The 23,197-nt window shown below is 45.2% G+C and overlaps 1 protein-coding gene across 1 annotated transcript in view; it reads right to left on the bottom strand.

The window, feature by feature from the left end:
• ARHGAP31 (Rho GTPase activating protein 31) overlaps nucleotides 1-23,197 on the bottom strand; it is a 59,275-nt gene that overhangs the window by 13,803 nt on the left and 22,275 nt on the right. The window contains exons 2-6 of the mRNA XM_074594269.1: nucleotides 8,589-8,691; nucleotides 7,950-8,094; nucleotides 3,110-3,192; nucleotides 2,362-2,469; nucleotides 526-671 (exon numbers count right to left, since the gene is read on the bottom strand). Of these exons, the coding sequence (XP_074450370.1) occupies nucleotides 526-671; nucleotides 2,362-2,469; nucleotides 3,110-3,192; nucleotides 7,950-8,094; nucleotides 8,589-8,691 (585 nt within the window). The remainder of the gene's footprint in view (nucleotides 1-525; nucleotides 672-2,361; nucleotides 2,470-3,109; nucleotides 3,193-7,949; nucleotides 8,095-8,588; nucleotides 8,692-23,197) is intronic.

Raw genomic sequence — 23,197 nt, 5'->3', positions numbered from 1 at the left:
TCCCAGAAAGAAAAAAAAAAAAAAATCTCCATTTATAAAATGTCCCGAAGTACAAGACACAAGTTTTTAGAACACAAGCTTAAATTTTATCTTAGGAGTGTGGCTTCTGACTTGGGTGGATAGGGTGGCTGCAGGGTAGGTGTCATCGGTGTGAAGAATTACAATTGGGGGAGCCTGAGAGAAGAATTGGGACTGTGGCTGATGGGCTTAGAGAGAAAGCTTAGACCAGGATTGAGAAGCAATCAGGTGGTCTTTTGCAGAAAGGGTTAAGTCAAGTGAGATCATGCAAATGAAGAGCCATAGGGCAACCTGGCAGTGCACTGAAGGAGACTAGTATTCAAAAACAAAATTTTGAAGATGCGGATGAACCCTTCAAGAACAATGAGGGACTGGGCTCAAGGTGTGTTGGGGGCAGTCTGCGAGCACAGTAAGGGTTGATGTGCTTGAAATATTAGTGGAAGGGGATACAGTTAGAGCTGGAGTACATGGCAAGTGACATTTAGAGTGGTTCAGGGAGGTTGTTACCAATGTTCTCTGCACAGCTGGCTTTTCTGTTGTTGTTGAAGATCTGATCCACGTGATTCAGGATGAACTCAATCACCAACTGCTGCACTCGCACCTCCAGGAAAGCTGCATCCCCATTGCAGCCAACCGCCTCAATCTCCTTTGACCTGCATCAAGAAAGGTGTATACTAGTAGCCAGCATTGCAACACAGAGACCCTGGGAAGGAGAGAGCAGCTTTCTTCCTGCAAGACTGGGAACAGGGGTGGTTTCCTCACTCTTGCTGCACCTCTTGCTCTCATTCCCTCACGGACCCTCAACCTCTCTGCCTTTTCACTCTTTTAAAAATTATTTGCCCTGTTTTCTCTGTCGCCTCTGCTGCTTTTTTTTCATGCCTGTGTTATTTTCCATACTTCCCTTTTACATTCTTCAGCAGTAGACAAAACTGTGTCTCTCCAACTCCACTCTTCTCCCTCTGTGCTCCTCTTTTAGCTATTTCAAAGTTGGGCTGGAAAGACAATGCAGGAGCCTTCAAACACTGCTTCCTGATCCCTACTCAATGCTTCAATCATCTCTCAGTGAAATCCCTTAGAACCCTGCTCAGGTCTTCCCCATGCCAATTTTTTCAATGCTTTGTTGTGTGCCCCAGTAGTCTCTTCTCTGCGCCCCCCCCCACTCCCACATTCTCACTCTTGCTCTCAGCAAAGAAACATTCCTTATCTTGACATGCCAAAGTGTTGCTGAAGAAATTATCTCTGGGCAATGGATCCTTTGTAAAGTTAATGACTGGTGTGTCAGATAATAGCTTGGGGCATTGCCAAGAGGATAACCCTGTAAGGAGGCTGCAGTTGCATTGCTTGCTCCTTTGGACTTGGACTTATGAAAGATTGCAAAAGGAAACAGAATTCATTTTTGACAAGGACAGATGCTAGAATGAAAATGTCTCAGCAGTACAGGTCCACTTTGTGATATACAATAAAGTCAACATTTGATTCATTTTCAGAACCTGCTCTGCCTGTTTTGTGATTTAAAAGGGTGAGATAACTCTTTAGAGAATGCTTTTCAGGCCTGTACCTCTCTAGCCAATGTCTCTCCCTCCTGTCCTCTGCCAGCCCAGGGCTACCTCCCAGCTCAGCCAGCACCCTTCTCCTGCCCAGCTGCAGTCCTGGACTCTCCCTGCGTAGTTCATTCCTCTCAATACATGGGTACGGGATGGTCAGGGAAGGGAATTTCAACAAGACACAAATTTTTTTTTTTTTTTCCAGATACTATTTTTTCTTGTTCTGCTTAGCTCTACAATGTATCAATCAGCCAAACCTCTGCCTGCATCTTATCCAGGCCTCTTCCCAGCAGAGTGCCAGCCATAGCAAACATGACAAACTTGCTGGTGGTCTTGAGATCTGACACTAGCTGCCATCTTAAGCCCACAAAGCTCATCTCACTTATGTGAGGCCTGTAGTATTATTGCCCTGTTGCCCTCCCACCCACGCCTTGCTGTCTCTCATCGCCCCACTGCTGAAGTACTGGCACTGTCAGAAATGTCATTTCCGTTCCACAGTGATGAGCTAACTCCTCATTTTTAAATCAATGTGCTCAACTTGCAAATACAGCTTTTTTATATAAAAAACACACCAAACCACAAGCTTTCTTGGATGCTGGCAGCAAGACCTCAGATTATTCAACCTGGAAGAATTCTTTCTCCTTTTAAAAGCTGTTTGCTCTGACCTACTGTTCCCTTTAGGTGTTCTGCTTTTCCCTATCTCTGCATTTCCCTCAAGGGATGGGTCTCCAGGCTCGGGTGCTGGCACTCCCCTTGGAGGTCAGAATGATGCTCTGGATGAGAGGACTCTCTACTGTACCTGAGGAGATTGGGGGCCCACACCAAGGCCAGGTTTCTGGTGTGCATGTTGGTCATGTTGCTGAAGGAGGCCAAGTGAGTCAGGTGCTTGATCAGGTATTCCAGCGTTCTGTAGTGGTTTCATATGAAGAGAGAAAAAAGTGTCAAGTGACCGATGCCCACCCACTGAGACAGCACAGCTCAGACCCAGCCCTGACCTCACAGCTGTCCCCTGTTCAAGGAAGGCAGTGTCTGCAATGGCACAACAGGCCCCATAGGATGGGGGGTTTACAGCACCAGCACCAGCATTTACATGGGATGGCAGTGAACATCTGAACAACTGTGCTCTTGGGTGGCCAAGGATGAGGCACGGACCGAACAATCCTTAGTTTGATGGGTGCGAAGAAGGTAGCAGATGGATGGGAGAGGGAGTGGGGTGCTGCAAAGGCTGAGGGCTTAGTTCTTGCTCAAGGACCTCCAGCAGATCATCTTCTCACCACCACAGCCAAGACACTGGCCAAGGGTGTCATGGGGATCACACCCGAGGAGGGAGGATGATAGAGTGTGGCAAGGAGGGCTTGTTCAATCTCTAACAACAGTTTGTTCAATGATATTTAAATGCCAGACAAATTGTTGTCAGATTTGGAAATGGTGAGTCAGCTTTTGGGAACTGACTCCTGGAAATTAACTCCAGTGTTGTTTCAGGCAATATTCCCTGATGATGAGGATCACCACACTGTTCCTCAGTACCTCAGTGGACATGTTCTCACCTGTAATGCGACGGTGGGAGCTCCTGGATGACATTTTGAATTCGTGCCAACTGCTCGTCCTCAGGGAAGCGTGATACTGCTTCCTGTGGAGATAAAAGGAAACAGTCTGCCCTGGCAACGGACTCAGGGGAAAAGGAAGAGGGATAAGGAGGGTCACATGAGACAGCCTGTCTCAGAGGGAATGCTCTCTTGTTACCTTACAGAGCTATTGGTAGAAGTTGCTTTGTGTTCCCAAAGCCACAGAGATTTGCTGCGCTATTATTTCATGTCTCAGTACATCCTCCCCACAGATTGGGACAGGGTGGTCGATGTCTTGGGGAGAGGGGCGTTTAAGGACTGAGACCTTCATTTAAGAGTTATGTATTATTTTCATTTTTTTGTTTGTTCTTTTTCCCTTTTTTAACTTGGGCAGTGAGAGGTGGAATAGAAAGAGCGGGAAAGAGAGAAGTGAAAATAATGGAAAAAAAGAAAAATAGTAACACCACCCTCCTAAAAAAACCAACCTGTGTTAAAAATAAAGCAGGTCTTTCAAGCCCTGTCTTATGAAAACAGCTTGGATATACATGTTTCATATTCTTCAATATAAGCAATATTTTGCCCATCTATATATAAAGATAGCTATAGGGATGGTTTGTATGAGTTTGCATCTTTTATGATGGGAGAAGCCTTAGCAAAATCACTGTCCAGGTAGATTAATAAATTCTTATACTCAGGGTTAGACTAGGTTAGACAGAATTAAGGGTGTACAATTGGTCTGGAGCAAGTCTCTATGGCCAAGAGCTTAGAGAGCCACGATAAGCTTTTGTCTGCATTCCTAGGAGTTTACTGCATTGGTATTCATCTGTTCAGCTATTCCCTTTCAATATTTGTGCTGGGGGAGGACAAACCACCAGCGAGTTCAAACAATGCATGACTGTCTGGGAACCTCCTGCCTACCCTACTGCCACTGGAGTTTGGATCGAGTTCAAAGAAAGATGCTGGGACCCACACTGCCAGCAGAAGCTTTGCCTACGGACAGACGTCAGCACTGCTAGGAAAGGAAAGGAAGGAAATAACCCGTCCCAAACCACCCGTCGCTTATACGTTATGAACCTGAAATTACCAGCCACAACCAGAGAAGCATCTTCTTGTAGCAGTCACTACAACATCCACACTGCTGATGCTGCCATCTCTGTTCTGGTCACTGTCCTTTTCCAAGCAGAACACTTCTCATGTAGAACCAACAGCAAACCAAACATTGCCAGTTTCAAGGCCAGAGATGAATATGAATCATGTTTTATTCCCTAACACTGGGAATTGAGATCTATGCCCTCTAGTTTGAACTTCTCATTGGTGTGATAGCAAAGAAAAACAAGTGAGGTCACTAGTTTGGTGTACATGACATGTGGATGCACTTGTTTTTGCCGAAATTCAAGTTAGGTTAACTCCTAGTACTTTATACCCATAACTAAAGCTCCTTTTGTTTTTTTTTAAAAAAAAAAGCACCTATTACCACCAGCCCCTTTTTTCTTTTTTAAAAAAAAGCCTATTACCATCATCCCAGAAATCCTATGTATAAGAACTCTTGTGATATTCATACAAGGTTTCCAGTTGAATGGCCTTGTACAAAGATGGAGATGGAGAGAAATATAAACTTTAAGTGGTCCATATGAAACATTAGATTTCAACTAGATTGTACACGGTATTTTCTCTCCCAGACCTGATTCTCATTTCCATATTTAACTTCCAGATCTCAAAGACTTCATGCTTAGACAGCAAGTGAATACCAGCTTCTCTGAGGTCATGACCCGTTCGAACCTCTGAGACACATTTATGACCCAAAAGTGTTGTGCCTTTGAAATCTGATGCCCCCTTCAAAATTCAGGAATACAGCAGCAGAATTCAGAATTCAAGAACGAATAACTCCATTTATTATGTGTCTGTTAATCATGGTATGAATTTATGTCATTTACGATTTTTTTTACTCCACTGGTGATTCTAGGAGTGCACAATTCATAAGCCCTGTTTAAAAAGTGGAATAGAGATTGGAGAGAGAAGGTAGACTTGACTTCTTACAGCTGATTTGCTCTGAGGGAGTACTCAGTCCCTCTATGTCCAAGCTAGAACAAGCCAAGCAGAGTCAACCTACCTATGCTGTGAAACAAGTATCCACCACTAGAATACAAGATCGCAACCTGGGGAGCATGAGAGGACATCGTTTTGCAAAAGTTGATAGCCGGTGAGGTCATGACTGGGATGTTACATCCATGAACTTGACATAGCGATGACCAAAAGGCCAACCCCTCCCTAGTCATTAAGAATTTTACTTTCCTTAGCCACAAATGTCTGAATCACTCTGCTGACTCAAAGTGGAGCCTATCCCATCTCAGAGACAGCTCCGACTGAGTCAGGCTGGGATTAGCATGCATCCTTTACTCCTACCAGCGCTCTTCTGCCGAGGCACAGCTGCCATCGTTCCCTGTCCAGACACCCCACGCATACACACGCTTCTAGCAGTTTTTCTTCTCCTTGGGGAATTGGTCTTTTTTCTTTCTTTCCTCCTGGTATCTGACTGTGCTTCCTGTCAGCTGGGTTACCCATTATAAATCCCCACTGAGTAGACTTACGCGAATAATGGATCTTGTGGCTGAGTGGGCAAACTAAAAACCCAGAGATTAAAAAAAATCCCTTTTAGGTCAATCCAAAGTGATAACATTTTGGGGATCTGGCACAGGATTTTAAAAAACAATTGTTTGAGGTTGACCAAAACATCACACTCAACCGTAAGTGAAAGAAATTATCATTTAAATTTGAGGCTGTTTAACCCTTTTCCGAAAGACGTTTTATTTAAGAGTTAGATGTGTTGATTTAATGTTGAAACATTTCCTTTAGAAAGTATTTGTAAGAGAAACATTTAGACAGTTACAGAAATGTTTTCCCTTTTGTTTTTGAATAAAACTATTTACCAAATCTATCTACCAAAAATCTGCAAGTCATCATCTCAAAACTGCACTTTTCAGCAAACATTCTTTCCTAAAAAAAGTTTCCATCTAAATCCTCATGTTTCCTTTAGAGCGTTTTTCTTTCATAAATCAGTAGTGATAGCCAGAAAGACACCAGCCAAATAGCTTCAACAAGAATGAGACTCATCAGTTACTGTGAATGGTTGAATAATACCCTGTATTTTCAAGATCCTATTCATCCTGACTGTCTCTAGTTTAGAGATCCTATCCTATATCCTCAGGATCCTTATATCCTGAGGGTACAGGTCAATTTTTCAAATGTGCTCAGAATTTCGGCTGAAGATTTGACTATACATCACCTTGAAACACAGACCAATCTTACTTAAAACTTGGCATCGAAACAGCAAGACACCTAACACTATTGCATATCTGTCAGGCAGCACAGGGAGCCAATTCCCACCCTGTGTTCCCCAGCTCAGTTGTAGTCTCTAACAGCTACCTGACTTCTTAAAGCAGGTTGCTGCTTGGCTGGTCCCATCGGGCTTTGCCCTACGGCAAGCTCCCTTGCATAGATGTGCCTGCCTCTTCCCATAGCAGGCAACAAGGAATCTTTGGAGAATGGCATCTTCTTGCGTGGATACCGAGGATTGCTCTCAGTGCCTCCTGTGCCATAGCGGCACCACTTGGAAGTGCTTGATTCGGGATAGAGGCAATGCAGGCAGTAACACCTGAAGCTAAAGTTGTTTGCCACTTCCCATTTCATTAGGACATGATTTTGCAAAACTTCTTCTCTGCAACATCTGACATGTTTGGTGATGTCTGTCCCCTCCACCTCCCAGCAAACGGGAAAGAGTAGGATGACAGAAATTCTTAACAAAGGACGGATGTTTCTAACACTGAGAAAACAATCTTTCCTATCCCCCCACCCAAGTTGGTGATTTCTTTTAGCTGAAAATGCACACCTCTGGCACAAAAAAATTCAGCCTGAATGATTTGATTTATATTTCTTGGAGTCATAAGCAACTGAAAGTGGACTTAGAGTGGTAAGAAGCAGGCAACCTTAACAACAAGCATAGCTTGCTGTGCCACTTTTTAATAAAATATTATCTGTCATCAAAATTAGCCAACTCTCCTAAAAATTCAGGCTTTGTGGTCTTATTTTTCTGCTCCCCTGCAGTCTGCTCCTAGGCTCCAACTCTATCCGTGTATAATCTATGCATGTTTTGCAGAATCGAGTTACTACTCTTTGAATTATAATCTCTTTAAACAAGGTTAAAGATTTCTGCTTGGCCAGCTGCCACTTCCCTCTGCCATTTGTATTTATGACATGATCATGATGGACTAGATACGCCACAGCTGGCATAACCTGTGTCATCATTTGCACTCTGACAAACTGTGTGAAAAATGCTACAGAGGCAGAAAAGTTGGTGCTTTACACATGGGCTGAGCAATCAGTTTGTGCAGGTGTCAGGGACTGTCGGAGGAACAGGGAGGAGGAAACTGCACCCTTGTGATTATGATCGTAAGCCCCAGGTGACCCAGAAGACTCTCAGTGATGGACAGTAATGAGGAAAAGAAAGAGAATTAGTACCTCTGGGAGGAGGTGCACTGTGGGGAGAAAGAATAACAGCAGGGAAGCAACACGGTGAAAAAATGAGCAAGATGAAGGGGAGGAAACAGCAGAGAAACTGAGAGAAACAAACATGAAACAGGGGAAAGAAACAAGGACAGGGAAAGAGAGCCAGCACAAGACAAGAAGGGAAGAACACTGAGAAGTGTTTATACAGATAGATGCACCAGAAGACAAGACATTGGAGTGAATCCCAAACAGCTGTCATGGAGGAACACGCAGCACATCCACACTGCTGGAGAGGAACGGGAATAGCGAAGGGTCTCACCGTGAATTTCTTGTAGAGCTCATAAGTGAGGAGAGGGTTGGGCAGTTCCCTGAAGTACAGCTTGCAGAGCGACCCCACACAGTGGATGTCCTGGAGGTAAACTTCCCTTGTCAGATCCGGGCATTGGTCAGAAACAAACTCTTGTCTGAAACAATATGGAAACATAACAATGTAGGCGAATAAGAACTGTAGCATCCCAGTACTCCACCCTAAGTACTCTTTCACAGCTAGAAGAAAAAACAAACCGGAAAGGAGAGATGTCTCTGCAGCCTGGCCCAGGTTGTCTCCTGGGATCAGGCTGCAAGGTTTCAACTAGTCTCTGGTTTCCTTAACATAGTCCCATGAGCGGACCCCAAACTGATATAAAGACATTGCTTTGTCTTGAGAGAGAACAACTCAGCATTTGTGCTGAGACCTTCCAGGCCTTTCCCATTAATAGAGGCAGAGGGAGATAATTTTTTTCTTTGTCATGGAAGAAACATGAAATGTTCTATTTCCCTGTTAAGAGCTTCAGAGGCAGTTTATCTTCTGCATCAGTGTAGAGCTCTGGTGACCCCAGTCTATGCCTGAGGGACTAACAGTGAAAAGGTACCAGCAATGTGACCGAATCCCTCTGGCACTCAGACAGATTGCCCTTACCTCAGCTTTTGTATGTTGGATGTCACTCCTGAGAGGCGGTAGATCCCATCCACAATGCCATGAGTCTCAATGAATTCTGCACAGCTCTTCAGCACGTAAGGGACTAGGAGGGGAAAGCAAGGCAAGATGCCCAATGAATACACACCAAGAACTTCCACAAGTCACCTCAGAGGAGATAGTTTCATGAAACAACAGCAGAGGCTCTCTGCAGATGCAGGGAAAGGTATAGCAATGGGAGAAACACAGGGCAAGCTGAAAACAAACACCATAAAATGGCTGTAGCCAGTTTGCAAAGTGAGGATATGCTATGGTTGTGCCATGCCACACTCATTGACGTATGACAGTGATAGACCCTGAAGTCACAGAAACACTGTGGGAAGAAAGGAAGGGTTTCTCTCTCTCCCTTTTTCTTTTCTTTCCACAAAAAGAAGTAATTTCATTCTAATTGAAAGCATGAGGTAAGGCATGAGGTCCTGGGAACCTCCCCCCTCCCCAAGACAGAGATCCAGCCTCACTGAATTGTGCCAAAAAGGTCTGATTGGCTTGGATAAAAATCAGAGAAGCATTTGCACTTCCATATAAGCCTACATACCCACAGTTTAGTGATCATAAACCCCCACAGAGGGAGTGTAAAGTTCAAATATTGACTAGATCTGCATACTGACAAAATCTGACATTGTCTTCAAAAGAACTCCATCAACATAACCAGCCAAAGACTTAACCAGACTTAAAGCCAAGAGGAGCCTGAGGCACAACATTTACATCCAGACCTGGACCCAAAGCCTATGTTTATTTTTTCCCCATTATATAGGTATAGGAAACCCTCATCCTCTTGGTCAGACCAAGCCTCCCTGTCCCCACTACTATAACAACCCTAGCTATAACAATAACAGTAAGAGAGCCCTTCCTTATTAGGTGCTAGAAACTACTGTGTATTTAACGCAATGCTCCACACAGCCATAAGCCCAAAAGTCAGTAAATGCAGAAGTTAAACTTCCCCGCTGTAATGCTGACTCTGCTGCACTGCACATTCGGAAAGCCGTATCGAAGAAAACAGACCAAGACATACATTTGTCTGGAAAGCAAGGCATAGCAATGACTGCATCTTTGCGACACCACAGAGATAATGCCTCTGGCTGGACCTTCCCTGACTACTTCTGCTCAAAGTTCAGGACCATAATGACATATTAACATGTGCTTCATCAGGTGGCATCCAAATACAGCACTCCAAGGACAGACTGAACAAAAACCAGATGGTACATTATTGTATTTCTCACTGGTGCCACTGAGGCCAGAGCCAGCTCATGGGTGAACTTGCCTCTGCCAAGCAGCCCAGGGCACAGGCTCTGGTGAGGAGGGCTCCCAAGCTGGTGCCTTCCTCAGTAACAGCCTATTACTGAGCCCAGTTGGTCAGGGAAGTGCTACCCTTCTGCCTCCCAGCTCTTACTGAGGATGGTAAAGAATCATAGAATCATAGAATTGCTGAGGTTGAAAAGGACCTTTAAGATCATCGAGTCCAACCTTTAACCTACCCTGACAAAAGCCACTTCTAAACCATGTCCCTAAGAGATCCATCTTGTGTGTCCCTCCTCTTCTCTTTTGGCTAACCCAAATGCAGGAATACACAAAGTGTGTTACTTGGAATGGTCTGAATGATCCAAACAGACTAATTCTCCTTAAATTAAAGGAGCCTCTCCAAAACAACAGGGAAAATTTGACTTCATGTTTTTTTCAGCAGAGACTAATCATGCAGGCGCATTAGTCATGATGTGTCTCATTTAAAGCCCTTGGACTGGTTTTTAAGATCCTCAAGTTGTTGGGTTAAGACTAACAGCTCAGCTTCTGGCAGGAGCCCTAGCCTACTACAACAACAACGTTCATGGGAAACCATGAAATCACCAAGAGAACAGGTGAAGTCTACAGAGTCAAAGCTTCATTCACAGCAGTCACAGAGTTATAGGGTTCTCTTCTCAAGGACTTTTGAGGAGAAGGCACATCAGTGCCTTCCAGAAGGAACATGGGAAGCATTCCTTTCAGTGCCTACAGCACCTACTTCCCAAGAGGACTAGATGATGTGGAAGGAGACAGAGAAAAAGAAAAGCATGAAATTTCCTTAAAACTCTCCCAAGAAAAGTCCAAGTGACACATCAAGAAAGAGGACCTTCCTATCTCTGAGTAAGACCTGATTATCTGTAACTGCAGTAGGGAGCTCAGATCATATGATGATGACCATGCTAGACATAACGAAAAGGAAAGGGAAATGACTTCAGGCCTCTTCTTCATTTCTGGCTGGTCAGGCTGTACCATCTTTGTGGCAGGAGCTATGCGTACATGCCGTATTAAGATTTCCTTCTTGGTAGGGTCTCTGGGAATAAATATAATGTAAACAGCAAAAATGAAAGCTAGACAGATCCATGCTCACTTCAGATCCATTTGGGTGGGATGCCACCTGGAAAAAGAAGAATTAATTGAACAGAAAACCTATTTGGTCAGGATAGCCACATGACAAGGTTTGTTTAAAAATTAAGTAGTCTTCCATAGAGACAAACTTCATATGATGGTGCCTAGCTGACATACAAATGGGGTCCATGCCCACAGCACCCTTCTTTAGATACTTATTAAAACCCCAGTGTTAATAAGCACAACAACTGAAAATGCATATACTGATGTTGTGATTAATTTGACCTCTTGAAAGGAAGACCTATTAAATCATACTACTTTTTTTGCTGACTTTTAAGTTTCCTTGGGATAAATTAGGTCAAGAGGCCTCAGGCAGGTAAGCAAATCTCTTACATGCAAACCAGAAAAGGCTAGATCCATCTGTTGAGGACTGGTAAGCAAAAAAAGGGGCCTGAGGGGAATAATCTGTACCAAACGTATAAAATTCAACCCATTTTTGAAAGCCAGTGAAGACTCCACGTTAGAGACGACCTATAGACTGCAGATAGACAATATGCACTGAGCTCTGCCAGTATCTCTTACTTCCAGCCCCACAATCTTCCCTGCTTTTCCAGCCCTGGGCTTCTAACATACCTCTGCCAGTGCCCTTCACTCATCATGTACATGATTTTCTGTCATACCAGGTCTTTGGCTCTTATGAAGAGAAACAGCCAGTTATGCCAAAATGTGTGGCGGTTCTGTGATTCAAAAAAAATCCCACATAGGACACATTTCACTTGCAACCAAAAATTACAGACTTTGACCTCAGATCCCTGGAGGTGAAGGGACTGCATCAACTTTCTGCAAAGCAAGCTCCTAAATGCAGTGTTTGTATGAAACTGGAGCACAATAAATGTTTTCTTTGAGCAAAACCTGCAGCTCTGAAATTCCTGAGCAGCTCTGATCTCCTACAAAGCTGAGTCTTTTGGGCACTTGGGGGAGGTGAGGTTAGAGCAGCAGTGAGCAGCTCCCTCCCACTTCCAGCCATCTCTGAGGTGGTTTGATTATTTCGGATGTGGCTCTCTGATGAACCAAAACAAATCCTGTGATCAACTCTGTATTCAGCAAGGTACAGACTCTAGTACACCCTTTACAACTGGACTCTATTGGCGTTACAGGGCACATGTAAATCACAGAGCTGGGTCTCTCCTGAAGGAAGATTGGACGTGGGTGGTGATTTGTAGGGGTGTGCATGTGCGTGCAGGCACAGAAATGGGGAGGGTGAGGTGGGGGGTGTCCAATCTTGACACTTCTATAATTAAAACTGTGCTGGAGGCTTAGAAGTTGGAAGAGGCAGCTGGTGTCACACAGACCCCGCTTGTTCTGCCAGACAGCCAAACTGTCCTCATTTAAAACTACAATAGAAACCAGATGGAGGAGGAGAAGAGAGCATGGAGCAAGGCATCAGTCAGAAGGGAAATTGAGTTATAAACATACTGCACACAAAAGACAATACTTCTCTTCCCCTAGACAAAAATAAACCAGAAGGGCATGCACAGTAACTCGTTCCACTCTCACTGGATATCACCTCCAAGCTCAGCGTACTCAGACATTCACCTTCACCAGGGTCTTTTCCGCGACCACAGCTCATGCCACTTCCTTTACACGTCTGTGTGACTCCTGCTAGGTCAGGTATGGCACCTCCTTCCCCTCCCCTCCCGATCCCATCAGCTTCCAGCGCCAGCGATGTGCGCTGAGCCTCTCGCCTCCCAGCATTGCTGGGAAGGGGGCATCTCTCCCTTCTCCTGTCCCTTCCCAGCCATGGTGTTACCACCCACCAAACCTCCCCACCAGTGAGCAAGGTGCTCACTCTTTGCCTGCCTGACTAAGGCTTCATCTGGCACAAGGCTGAGCATTTAGGATCAAAAGCCAGCGAGACCTTTAAGCATGCACCTAACTTAATCACCAAGCAGCCCTAGTAGGAGGGAACACCAGGAAGAGTTGCCCCATCATACGACCGGTGGGAGGATGTCCTCCTGGTCTCCCACAAAAGCCAGCAAAGAGCAAGAAAGACTCTGGTCGAGCCGCAGATGCAAGCAATGACCTGTAGCCTTCAGCGCCATCTTCTAGAAGAAGCTTTTAGTCTCCAAGGGCTCCAGAACTACCCTAGGGAGGAGGTTGCTAAGTCAGCCACCCAAGCCAGTCAATGCAAATACTGTCCAGTAAGACTGTGTTTAAAACTAGCTAATCCAGACTGGGTTGTGTATTCAGGGTACACTAGACTGAACTGGACTGAATAGCAGCAGGCTTCATTTTTGTCTTTATCCTTCTGTTGTTCTCTCAGAGGACTCCTTGCAAGGATAAAAATTAGTGGCAGAACTACTCAGGTCCTTCTTAGTGGTTGGTTTATACCACATGGAGGAGGTTTCATGTCCTCTCTAATTTTATTTTTATTTTAGTTCAAGCAACAGGAGGATAAATGCAGACCTTTCATTTCACCTGAAACGTCAACTTTTTGATGTTTGACTTGCAGGAAATAGTTTGTGGGGTTTTTTTTATTGCTTCCAAAAATTAATCCCGTGCCATAAAAAAAAAGTTGTGAGCATTTTTATTTCACCATTTTGGTTTTGTTACATATTAGCGTTTTTTTAAATTGTCTTCCATTGCCCTCAATAGTAGTGCATGCTTCCTACCATGCTATGTCAATAGCATGACAATAAAGGTCAAAATAGTCTCTTGTTTCAATTTAAATGACTAAATTAGGAAATATTTCCTCCTAAAAAATAAGTGATTCAGTCTGTACTAAGCAAGAGCTGCTATTTTGTACAAACAAAAATAACAAAACAGTACACATTTTAGAACATATTAATATATTAACTTGGTGTCCTAATCACAGGAAAGGAACAGCATTGTGTAAATGGCAACATCCTTGAAAGTCGGCATCTCTGATGTGACATTTTTCTGCATTTCCTGGTGCTTCCTACTTTAAATCACGAGCTTCAATGCTGATTCAGTAGATTTCTTTTTTTTTTTTTTTTCCTGATCTTGTCTGATTTTTACTAGGCATAAGGTTGGCTGAGAAATAGATTCCAAAGGAGATCAAACTGTGCTGTCTTCCCTGCAGCTCGCCCAAGCCCCAGACCAGCACAGCCGTCACGATTCCAGTTTGCTTCCCAATGCATAGCCCTAACCTGTGGCAGCTAAGGATAAATCCTGCCATGCCGCCAGGTATCATCTCCTTTGCCTTCCACGGTCTCCTTGTCAGCGGTGGCCAGGGATGGAAGGGACCACAGCATCCAAAATTGCTGCATAGGATCTCTCCTGCTCAGAGATGAAGTGTGTTGGCAGAGCTGGGGACAGGGAGGTTTTGCCCTGACTGGACGTAACCGCTACAAGGACAAACAGAGGGCTTCAGTCTCCAGGATGTCTATGCATACTTTTCACCGGCACTAAATTCATTTTACAGAAGAAGAAAAAATAAACTGTCTCACCATCAAATTCCAGTGTTTAGTTTGGCAGTTAGCACTGAGCTACCACAACCCCCCTATGCACACACACACCTGTGTTTGAATAGCGTGAGATAGCTAAACAGCACCAAACAGGCTTAAAAACAAATCACCTTGTTAGAGTCCTCCTCCCTTCTTCCCCCTTAGCTGCCATAAACACAGTTTAAAAAAGTCAAACGGCTGGCGCCGAGGTGATCCTCTCTTCATGGACAGCACAACTGAATCACCATATAAGTCACACTCTTCACATTTTTTTTTCCTCTACTTCTGTGGGAAACGTCTCTGCAATGTCACAAAGGTTAGCACAACAGTGCTGTTCCCTGCGATGAAAGCACCGTCCTGAGTGCAGTTGTGATTCTGGTGGGCAAAGACATAGGAAAAACGGATCTCGAATCTGTCAGATGCCGCGAGCCATCACCACCCTCCGTGGCCTGAGCGGGAAATGGAAACGCTGAGCACAGTTCGGGATGTGGCACGCTGATTTCAAGCAAATGCATTTCAACACAGCCTGCAGGCCCAGTGTGAGTTTGAAGGAAGTCAATGGCACCACTGTCAAGGGTTTTTTTCCCATTGATGTTATACCCAGCTTACATCTCACATGTATAAATAAGACGTGTAGGAACACCTGATTTTCCAAAGCAGATGTGACAACTGTGATGTTCCAGGCAGAAATGAAAGAGACGGCAGCAGACCCGGCCAGCTCATCGACAGCGCACATCAAAGAAAGCCTAAGAGAAAGCACTGCACAAGCAGATGTTGACTGCTGACTCTCAACCCCGGCGGTCACCGTGCCCCTCTGAAACGTGACTTGTACCTTGACATAGCTGGCAGATTCTGTCATGCAGGCACTTTTGAAAAGAGGTTGCACTAAATGCTAGAACAGTTTTGTTAGGGAAACATCCTGCTGTGGGTTTCCTGCAAAAAAAGACCAGATAACTGAACAGGATATCTCCACTCCTAACTTTTATGACTCTCTGGTACGGCCACCTCGGAAAACAGTGGCTTAGGTTTTGCAGGGCAGGACAATAAGCTGTGGATGGCCTCAGCTAGATATTTGAATCCTAACAACTGTGATCCACAGCAGATTAGGGTGGATATTGTACAGTGTTTTGTTCACCACAGCACGAGTGATTGGGGTAATTAATTCTGGACGTAGGCACAACGGGACAATTTATGCTGTTTCAGGAAAGGGACACAAGTATAAACATAGAAAAGATCAGAATAGTTTTGAAAGTGCATGTAATGAATTTACCTCCATCTTGGTGACTGCCTATATACTGTGAGGATAAGGAGGCTGTGAGGCAGGGATTCTGCTGTTAACCTTGTTGCTGACAACATGGGCTAAAACCACTACAAAATCCAAAGGCTGATGGAGCCCAGGAGCGACTGGGGCAATGCCGACGCTGCAGCTCAAGGGAGATGGGAGAAGCAGTCTGCAATGGAAGAGAGCAGGTAAGTGTTGAGCGCTGGGATGGATGGCCGGTGATGTAGGCTCCATTTGAAGTCTCTTCAGTGCCCAATGTCTTTCATCCAGATCAATCAACAAGCTTACAGACTGCAGGTGTCATTCTGTATCATGTTTTCCTTCCTTTCTCCACTCCCTTCTTAAGCATGGACACCAATGTAAGTCACACTAACCTACTTAACTGTTGGCAACAAAGCAAGGAAAATATATGGGCTTCATAAGTTTTTTTCCTCTTCTCAAGAGCTTTTGATCTATATGTTTTCATCTACAAGGGCTTCAGAAGCAAGTTAGAAAACAAACAGTGCACAGTCTCCATCTTCTGCCTGAGCCTGCTAGCTGATACAGACTTGCTCAGCTTCTTACAGTCCCAAAATTGCTCTAGAGGTGACTTGTAAGCTGTTACACCTATTTTTTGACTGTAAAAAGACTGTAGAAACCAACATCTCCCTTGACATATGGGAACTCCTATATGGGATTCTTAGAATCCCAGAATTTGGAGAAAGGCAGTTCAAGGGGATCAATGCATATCCCCTCCCTGGCTGTCAATGTTAGTTCGTTCCTTATTCCTTTTCAACTCAGACTTTAGTGTGCCAGGCCATAGGGACTCCAGCTTTCTCTTTAAAAGGAAGCATTTTGGGGCTGTTAGAAAGAAATTATGGTTGCTTAAATCTTGACATGCATCTGAAAAATACCAGTGACCAGTTAAACAGTTTTGAAGTCTTTTGTACTGTGCCTTTCACAAGCACCACCTCCATACACTGAAATCTATAGCAATCTCTATAGGATATAGAATCTGTCTGTAGTTTCTGTGCTGTTCTGTCATGCTATCTCACTGTTAGATAGATCCTTAGTCCACTTTCATAGTGATGGCATGCTGGTGACAAAGCAACTAATTCCCAAATAGAAGCTTTTGGGAGGCAACAGGAAAAATGATGCTGCTGTTATCCTGCTGGTGAAGAGACAGAGCAAAGCGATGACCTGGGCAGTTGTCTCATGAACTCTGGTGCTGCAGCAAGGTGAGCTTTTCTGCAGTTCTCTCTGTGGTTCTTTCCCAGGAAATTATTGTTGTCCCTTTGAATGTGCAAGGGTAGGCTGGAGGTCCATCAGCACTCATGGTTCTCCTTCCATGCTTGCTGCACAGCAAGCCATTTACAAGCATATACAACAGCCATTCCCAGACTTTAAAGCGCACGTCCAACTGTGCCAACTAATGCAGAACAGCAGTGCCAATGAGCTCAGGTGTGTGAAAGGAAGAGCAGGGGCCAATCACCCCACTGAGAGCCCAGGTTAATGTTTGGTAGAAAGGTATGAAGTAACTGAGAAGCTGGCCCTGGACCAAGCTCTCATATGGATGAAAAGATGCAGGGCTGAATCTCACAGAACATATTTATATCTTTTCTCTTCTTTTTATTTTGCCCTCTGTCACACTGATGGACTGATGCAGACTGACACTAGATTATGCAGCAATGTTCTTTCACTCAGGCCTCTCCAATGATCTTGCCTCTAGGGCTCTCCTAGTGAAGAGTGGATACGGCAATTTCCAGAGGTTATTCCAAATGGGCTGTTTTACAGATAGTCAACAACTTAGGGCAAAGAGCAGGGAAAATTGCTGAGGATCATTATATATCACAGACAGACAGATGAGGAGCCTAAATACAAACCCGTAAAGGCTGCAAATGAGAAGTGAAAGGCAAATGAAAACAGACTTTTGAGAAAAAGTAAATAAGGCTTTATGATGTCAATCTGATTGAAAACAAACATGCGAAGGCACTAGCAATAATCAGTCATTATAGTCTGAAGCCAAGCAGCACAAAATCCATTCCATCTTTGCTCGGTTGCTGAGCATATATTTAGACTGTGTTTTCGTTGCAAGGCTGTCTGGGCCTGACCCAAAGAACCACGCTCATACAAAAAAATCCCATTGAATTCAGCAGCATATTCCACAAGAGAAAAAAAAATAATCTGTTTGTTCTGCTCTCTCTTACCTCTTACCGTGGCATGCAAATACTAGCAAACGAGGTGTAGGAATGATACAAGCATTTTCACCAGCTTTACAGGAACATAAAATGATGGTGTGAGGTTCAACACAGAGTGGAGAATTAAGGCTGCTGCTGGCAGTGGAAGGTCACCTAGAAATGCTCCTCCCAGCCCTGCTCGGAGGAGGCTGAAAACAAGACAGTCTTTATTTGAAGAGGATTAAGCTGTGGGTGACTCAGATTGCTAACGTTTGCCTGGTGAAACGAGGTGCTGTTCTACCCATCCTAAGTAATGCCCAGGGCATATGATTGCCACAGCCTGTGGGCTCAGTTTCTGTGTCTGAGCAGCGTGGAGAAAATACTGCCAGAAGCAGCGCCTGGTCAGACACACATACCTCTATACACAAATAGATGTATATCTATGTATATATCAACATATACATATATGTGTGTGAGACTTGTCACGTACATTACCAGGAAATTCTTCTGAGAGAAATAGCTATCTTTTAATAAACTGTCAATCAAAGCCTAATGCCTAAAAGTGGTATTTATAGAGTCGAAAGCTGCAAAAGGCTTGCTAGGCTGATGTCACAGGTCTGGGGGATACAACACTACATGCTGGTGCTCTTCCTTATTGAAGCTTGCTTAGCCAGCCAGAGAATAAGCTGTTGCCACACATATTTTCCATGCTCTCCGGCCCCAGCCAAAGTGCCTTTAGCTAGTGCATTGCCCTGTGTATTGCTACTGGGCTGAAGGCCTTTCTGGGTAAAGTACTTACTCCCAGCCAAGGAAAGCTGTTGGTTTGGGGGTGGATTCCTCAAGCATGCGTGGATTTCTACATCGGCAAGTCCAGAACCAAGCTCAGTGGATTGGTTTCACTCCATAGCTTAGTTAAGAAGGGTAGCCAGCGGCAGCGGAATACGGGTCATTTTGTCCACACCTTTTCATCTCCAGGGGCTGCAGTCCTCTAAAGTGTACCTTACAGCCTTGATCACAGGGATCCTGTTTTCCCTTACATATACTAGGGAGGGTAAAGAGCTGTAAAAGAAGCTGCTGAGCAGCCTGGCTCCAGCATCTGGATGTGGTGCTGCACCTTCAGGGCTTCTTTCAGAAACAGCAGGGAATACAGCTCTGCTCCATCTGCCAGCCTTGTGGCAGATCAGCACTTCACATATGTTGCAAGAGGGCAGCTCGCTCGCTCTCCAAAGCCTGTGAGAATCATCAAGGACAGCAGAGGAGGCAGAACAGCATGGTGTCACACAGCCTCCCAGCCTTCTAGAGACTGATGCTGGGCTGGGATTGTTTAGAAGAAAATATTTCCTGCCGTGCTCTTTGTGTCTACCTCCACCCCAGGATGTCGGCGCATAACGGCTGAGATGCACCCAGAGCCTACGGCATGGTTTCTCCAAGGCTGACCTGCAAGGACTGTACCTCTGCAACTGCCCGGCAGCGTGGTAAGGGTGTCAGAAACAGAAACTAGTTCTGTCAGAAGGTCAGTGATGAAAGGAGGCATGATATGGCTTTTACGGACCCTAATAGAAGGGGAAAAGAAACACAGCTGAATAAAATATTACAACATGATGCCATCTTAGTCCCCAAACAGGCTTTTATCCCCCACCTAGTAGGGACAAGTCAGGAGAGATATCTGTCTACATGCTACTCTCCTTTTCTGCCCCCAGCAGGAGCAGTTGTCCCCATGACTTTTCTACCACACAGAAAATCCCCCTGTTTCCACATGGGATACAAGCCTCTTCCTCCTTTCATCTCTCAATAAATGTGCATGTCACGGGTTATCAAACTGAGGGCCATTCTCAGTGCAAACAATGGGGGAAAAAAGCAATATCCAGCTGCTAGTAAAGTAGTTAATCTACTCACTTCGCAATTTTACTCCTCAGTTTCCAAGCCCCCCAACGGATTCCTGATACATTCCGTATTTTGCTCTTTATTTTGTTTTCCATTTGGCAAAGGACAGGCTCTGAACCAGTGTGAGGAAAAACAACCTTTTTTTTCCCCCCCATATTTTATTTTTTTTTTTTATTTTTTTCATGGCGCTATCTCTGCTCCAAGTCAGGCCAGGTAGTGCTTATCATTTCCTCTGCACTGCAAACACCAGCGTGCCTGCGTTTCCTGCCGGCGAGTCCTAAACTGCAAGCTGACATTGTTTTCAAGGCCCCCCTCGCTTGGAGGCAGGAGCAGCTCTGCCGCACAGCGCTTCCTGTTGATGTCAGGCCCCTCTTCCTCACAAAGCAAATGGGCTTCCTGCCGGCATCTGTGTCCTTTTCCATGAGGACTGGCAGGAGCCATTTTCCTACACAGTGGCTGGGGCTGGGGGTGGGGGGAGCGGTGGAAAAAAAGACAAAAAAGTAGTCGAGACAGGGATATAATGGGGAGGAGCAGGGGTGGATGGGTTTTTTTCCTAGCAGTGTTGAAGAACATCTGGGGCCCCTCTCAATGAGGAGGAGAGAGAAGAGATAAGAGGTCAAAACAATAGATCTATGTCTCAGGGATGCTGGTATTTGCAAGTACCAGAGAAATCACTTATTAGCAGAGAACATCAGAGACTAATTACAGCTGCCGATTTCCCACTGCTAAGGAATGCAAGCTCACAAAAGAAAAGCTGCAGCCACAGCCCCCGTGTTCCAGCGGCACTGTCATAAACTGTGGGAGATGCCAAGACCTTTACACTAGACCACTGCCTTCATTTTTATTCTTTCAAATGGAGGAATCTCTACCGCTGCCAGCACCGTTTCATCAACAGTTGAGAAACTGAACGATGATTGCAGAATATGGCTTACGCCAAGCTGAAACACTTCAGCTCCACAGACTGCCATTGCATGAGCCACTGCCCCAGCAGAGAAGGGAAAACCTACCTAGGCAGACACCATTTCGGACCTCCCCTGGTTACCACAGCATCCAAAGTTTGCATTTGTCCCATTAGAGAAGCTCATGGGCTTGTTCCAGTTCCCAACAGGAGGTCATCAGTTTGCTGCACAGGGTAAGAAACAGCCCAGGAACATGTGACTACAGGCTCTGTCGTGGTGGGGACACACAACAGGGCAGAGCGCAAGGTGCACAGCCAGCCATGGCAGCAGTGTTGCCTGCCCTCCGACATGTTTCAGCCACGGGGCTCCCACGGCCTCCAGCACAGGGGGAGGAGCTGCCTTGCGTTAGGACATGTTCACCCCTGCAAGCAGAGGTTTCCCCTGACTGAGGAAACAGAGTCCCCCAGAATTTTCTATACCACGTCTAAACTATGGACACAGTTGGAGTGGGAAGGGTGTTTCTAAGGGATCCCTAGGAATAACCAGGACGGGACCTGTCCCTTGGAGTCTCAACTACTACTCCTAAAGGTCCTCTGGGATGAGTTTAATGTATATTTCAATAAAATATATTGCTATAATGTGATTTTTCTCCTTCTTTTCCTATCTGTTGCCTGGTCACCTTCCTGTGTCACTGTAGGCACTAAGCAAAGGGTTACACTTCCAATTTCTCGCCATAAATTGCCACAGAGACTGACAAAATTACTCCAGCTTTATGCAACTGTAGCCAGCAGCAGATGTGGCCCCAAGTCTGGCAGAGCCGGTTGGAGTTGCAAGAGAGTGAACCAGGGCTGAGTTTTCCTCACAAGAAGAAATTCTTACTCAAGGTGCAATTGCAAAATCTTGATGGTAAGATGCAAAGGAAAAAAAGCCCACCTACGTTCTGACAGCAGAGGTTGGCCAGGGCCGCGGAAATTGGCAGTGCTGTCGTTTAGGTAAGCATTCCCAGCCACAGAAGATGCTCCAAGCACGGATCAACTCAGCTGGAGCTGTGCTGCTGCTTGCACACAAGAGTGGGATGGGGGAGCGGGAGAGGAGGCCTCCTCGTGCTTTTCAGGGACCTCCAACCTACACAGTGCCAGTGGCTTTTCTGGAAGGTGCTCATCAGCTGGCAGTGCCTTGCGGGATGGGGGACCAGGAGAGGAGACCTCCCTATGCTTTTCAGGGAGCTCTAGCCTACACAGTGCCAGTGGCTTTTCTGGAAGTTGGCCATCAGCTGGTAGTGCTTTGCGGGATGGGACCCCATTTCCAAAGTTGCTCTCAAGAGCAAAACCGCATTTTGACAAAGGAGCACGCAAGAGGAACAGGCTCCACCGAGCTCACATTTTCCCGTTGTGCTCCCCCTCTCTTTTAGTACAGCTTGCTATTCGTGAGTGAATTACCTCAATCCCTCTTAAGCAATGTACTGACCAGGAAAAGGGCGTGGGGATTATTAATGGAAAAATCCTTGAATCTTTTAGGCCTGTAGCATGGCTACAGTTACAAGGAAAACAGGATACCATGCTGCATATGGGGAGGAGGAAGAGAAAAGGAGCAGAAACTCTGATGATCTACAGGGACTGACTCTCAAGGAAGAACAAAGTGGCAGTGGTAAATAGGCACAGCTGGCCCAAATTAACAGGAGAGAAAAGAGCGCGCACAACAGCGGCCTGCACGGTGTGCAAATACCACCGAGGGAAAGGGCTTGTTCCGGATGAGCAAGGGGTTGTAACTAGGAGTGACTGAATGAAATTATGAGGGGAAATTTAGGTTGAATGGTAGGAAAAACCTCCTAAGAGTGAGACATAGTATCATGTTGTAGAATTTCCTTCTCAAGGGAGGGGGTGGGAGCCGTTCTGCCTGGATATTTAAAATTGGGCAGGAGATTACTCTGAAGGGAACGGTCCTGCATGGACCGCTGTGACAAAGACAAAACAATCCTGCCGACCTTACCATGCCGTTATCAGGCGATGCCTTTTAAGCCACAGCGAGATCCCCTGGAAGAGCTTTCTGTGTTAATTATAAAGGAAAGTATATAGTGCCAGCACTCACTACAACAAGGGACAACCACAACCAGCAGCTGGAGTTTAAATTGGATACTGAAGCAAGCGGGAAGAAAGACTACTTGAAAATCTTCCAGCAGAATGATTTTCCAGTGGGAAAGTGTGCATTTCACAGAATCAAAATGTTTCACTGAAACGCAGGGATTCAGTTCGACTTTTTGACCAAAGAAACACTCAAATATGTTGTTTGTAGAAGGTGAAATATGTTTACTTCCATATCATTATTTTCAACATAGTATAGCCTTTTGGAGAATTTTTATTTAGGGGAAGTCTCTACTTTTTTATTCCAATTCCAGATGAAAGGAAGTCTTGCAGTAGGGGAAGATCGAGCACAGTGCAAAATCGGAACCGGCTCTAATGGGTATCAAGTGATATCATCAATGACTGGCTAGTGTTTGCTCCTCTCTGTACACTTCTCAGGA

This window comes from Larus michahellis, chromosome 1 (genome assembly GCF_964199755.1).
Source record: "Larus michahellis chromosome 1, bLarMic1.1, whole genome shotgun sequence".
Taxonomy (NCBI): domain Eukaryota; kingdom Metazoa; phylum Chordata; class Aves; order Charadriiformes; family Laridae; genus Larus; species Larus michahellis.
The sequence above is the reverse complement of the archived record's forward strand: the minus strand, read 5'-3'. Positions and strand labels throughout refer to the sequence as shown.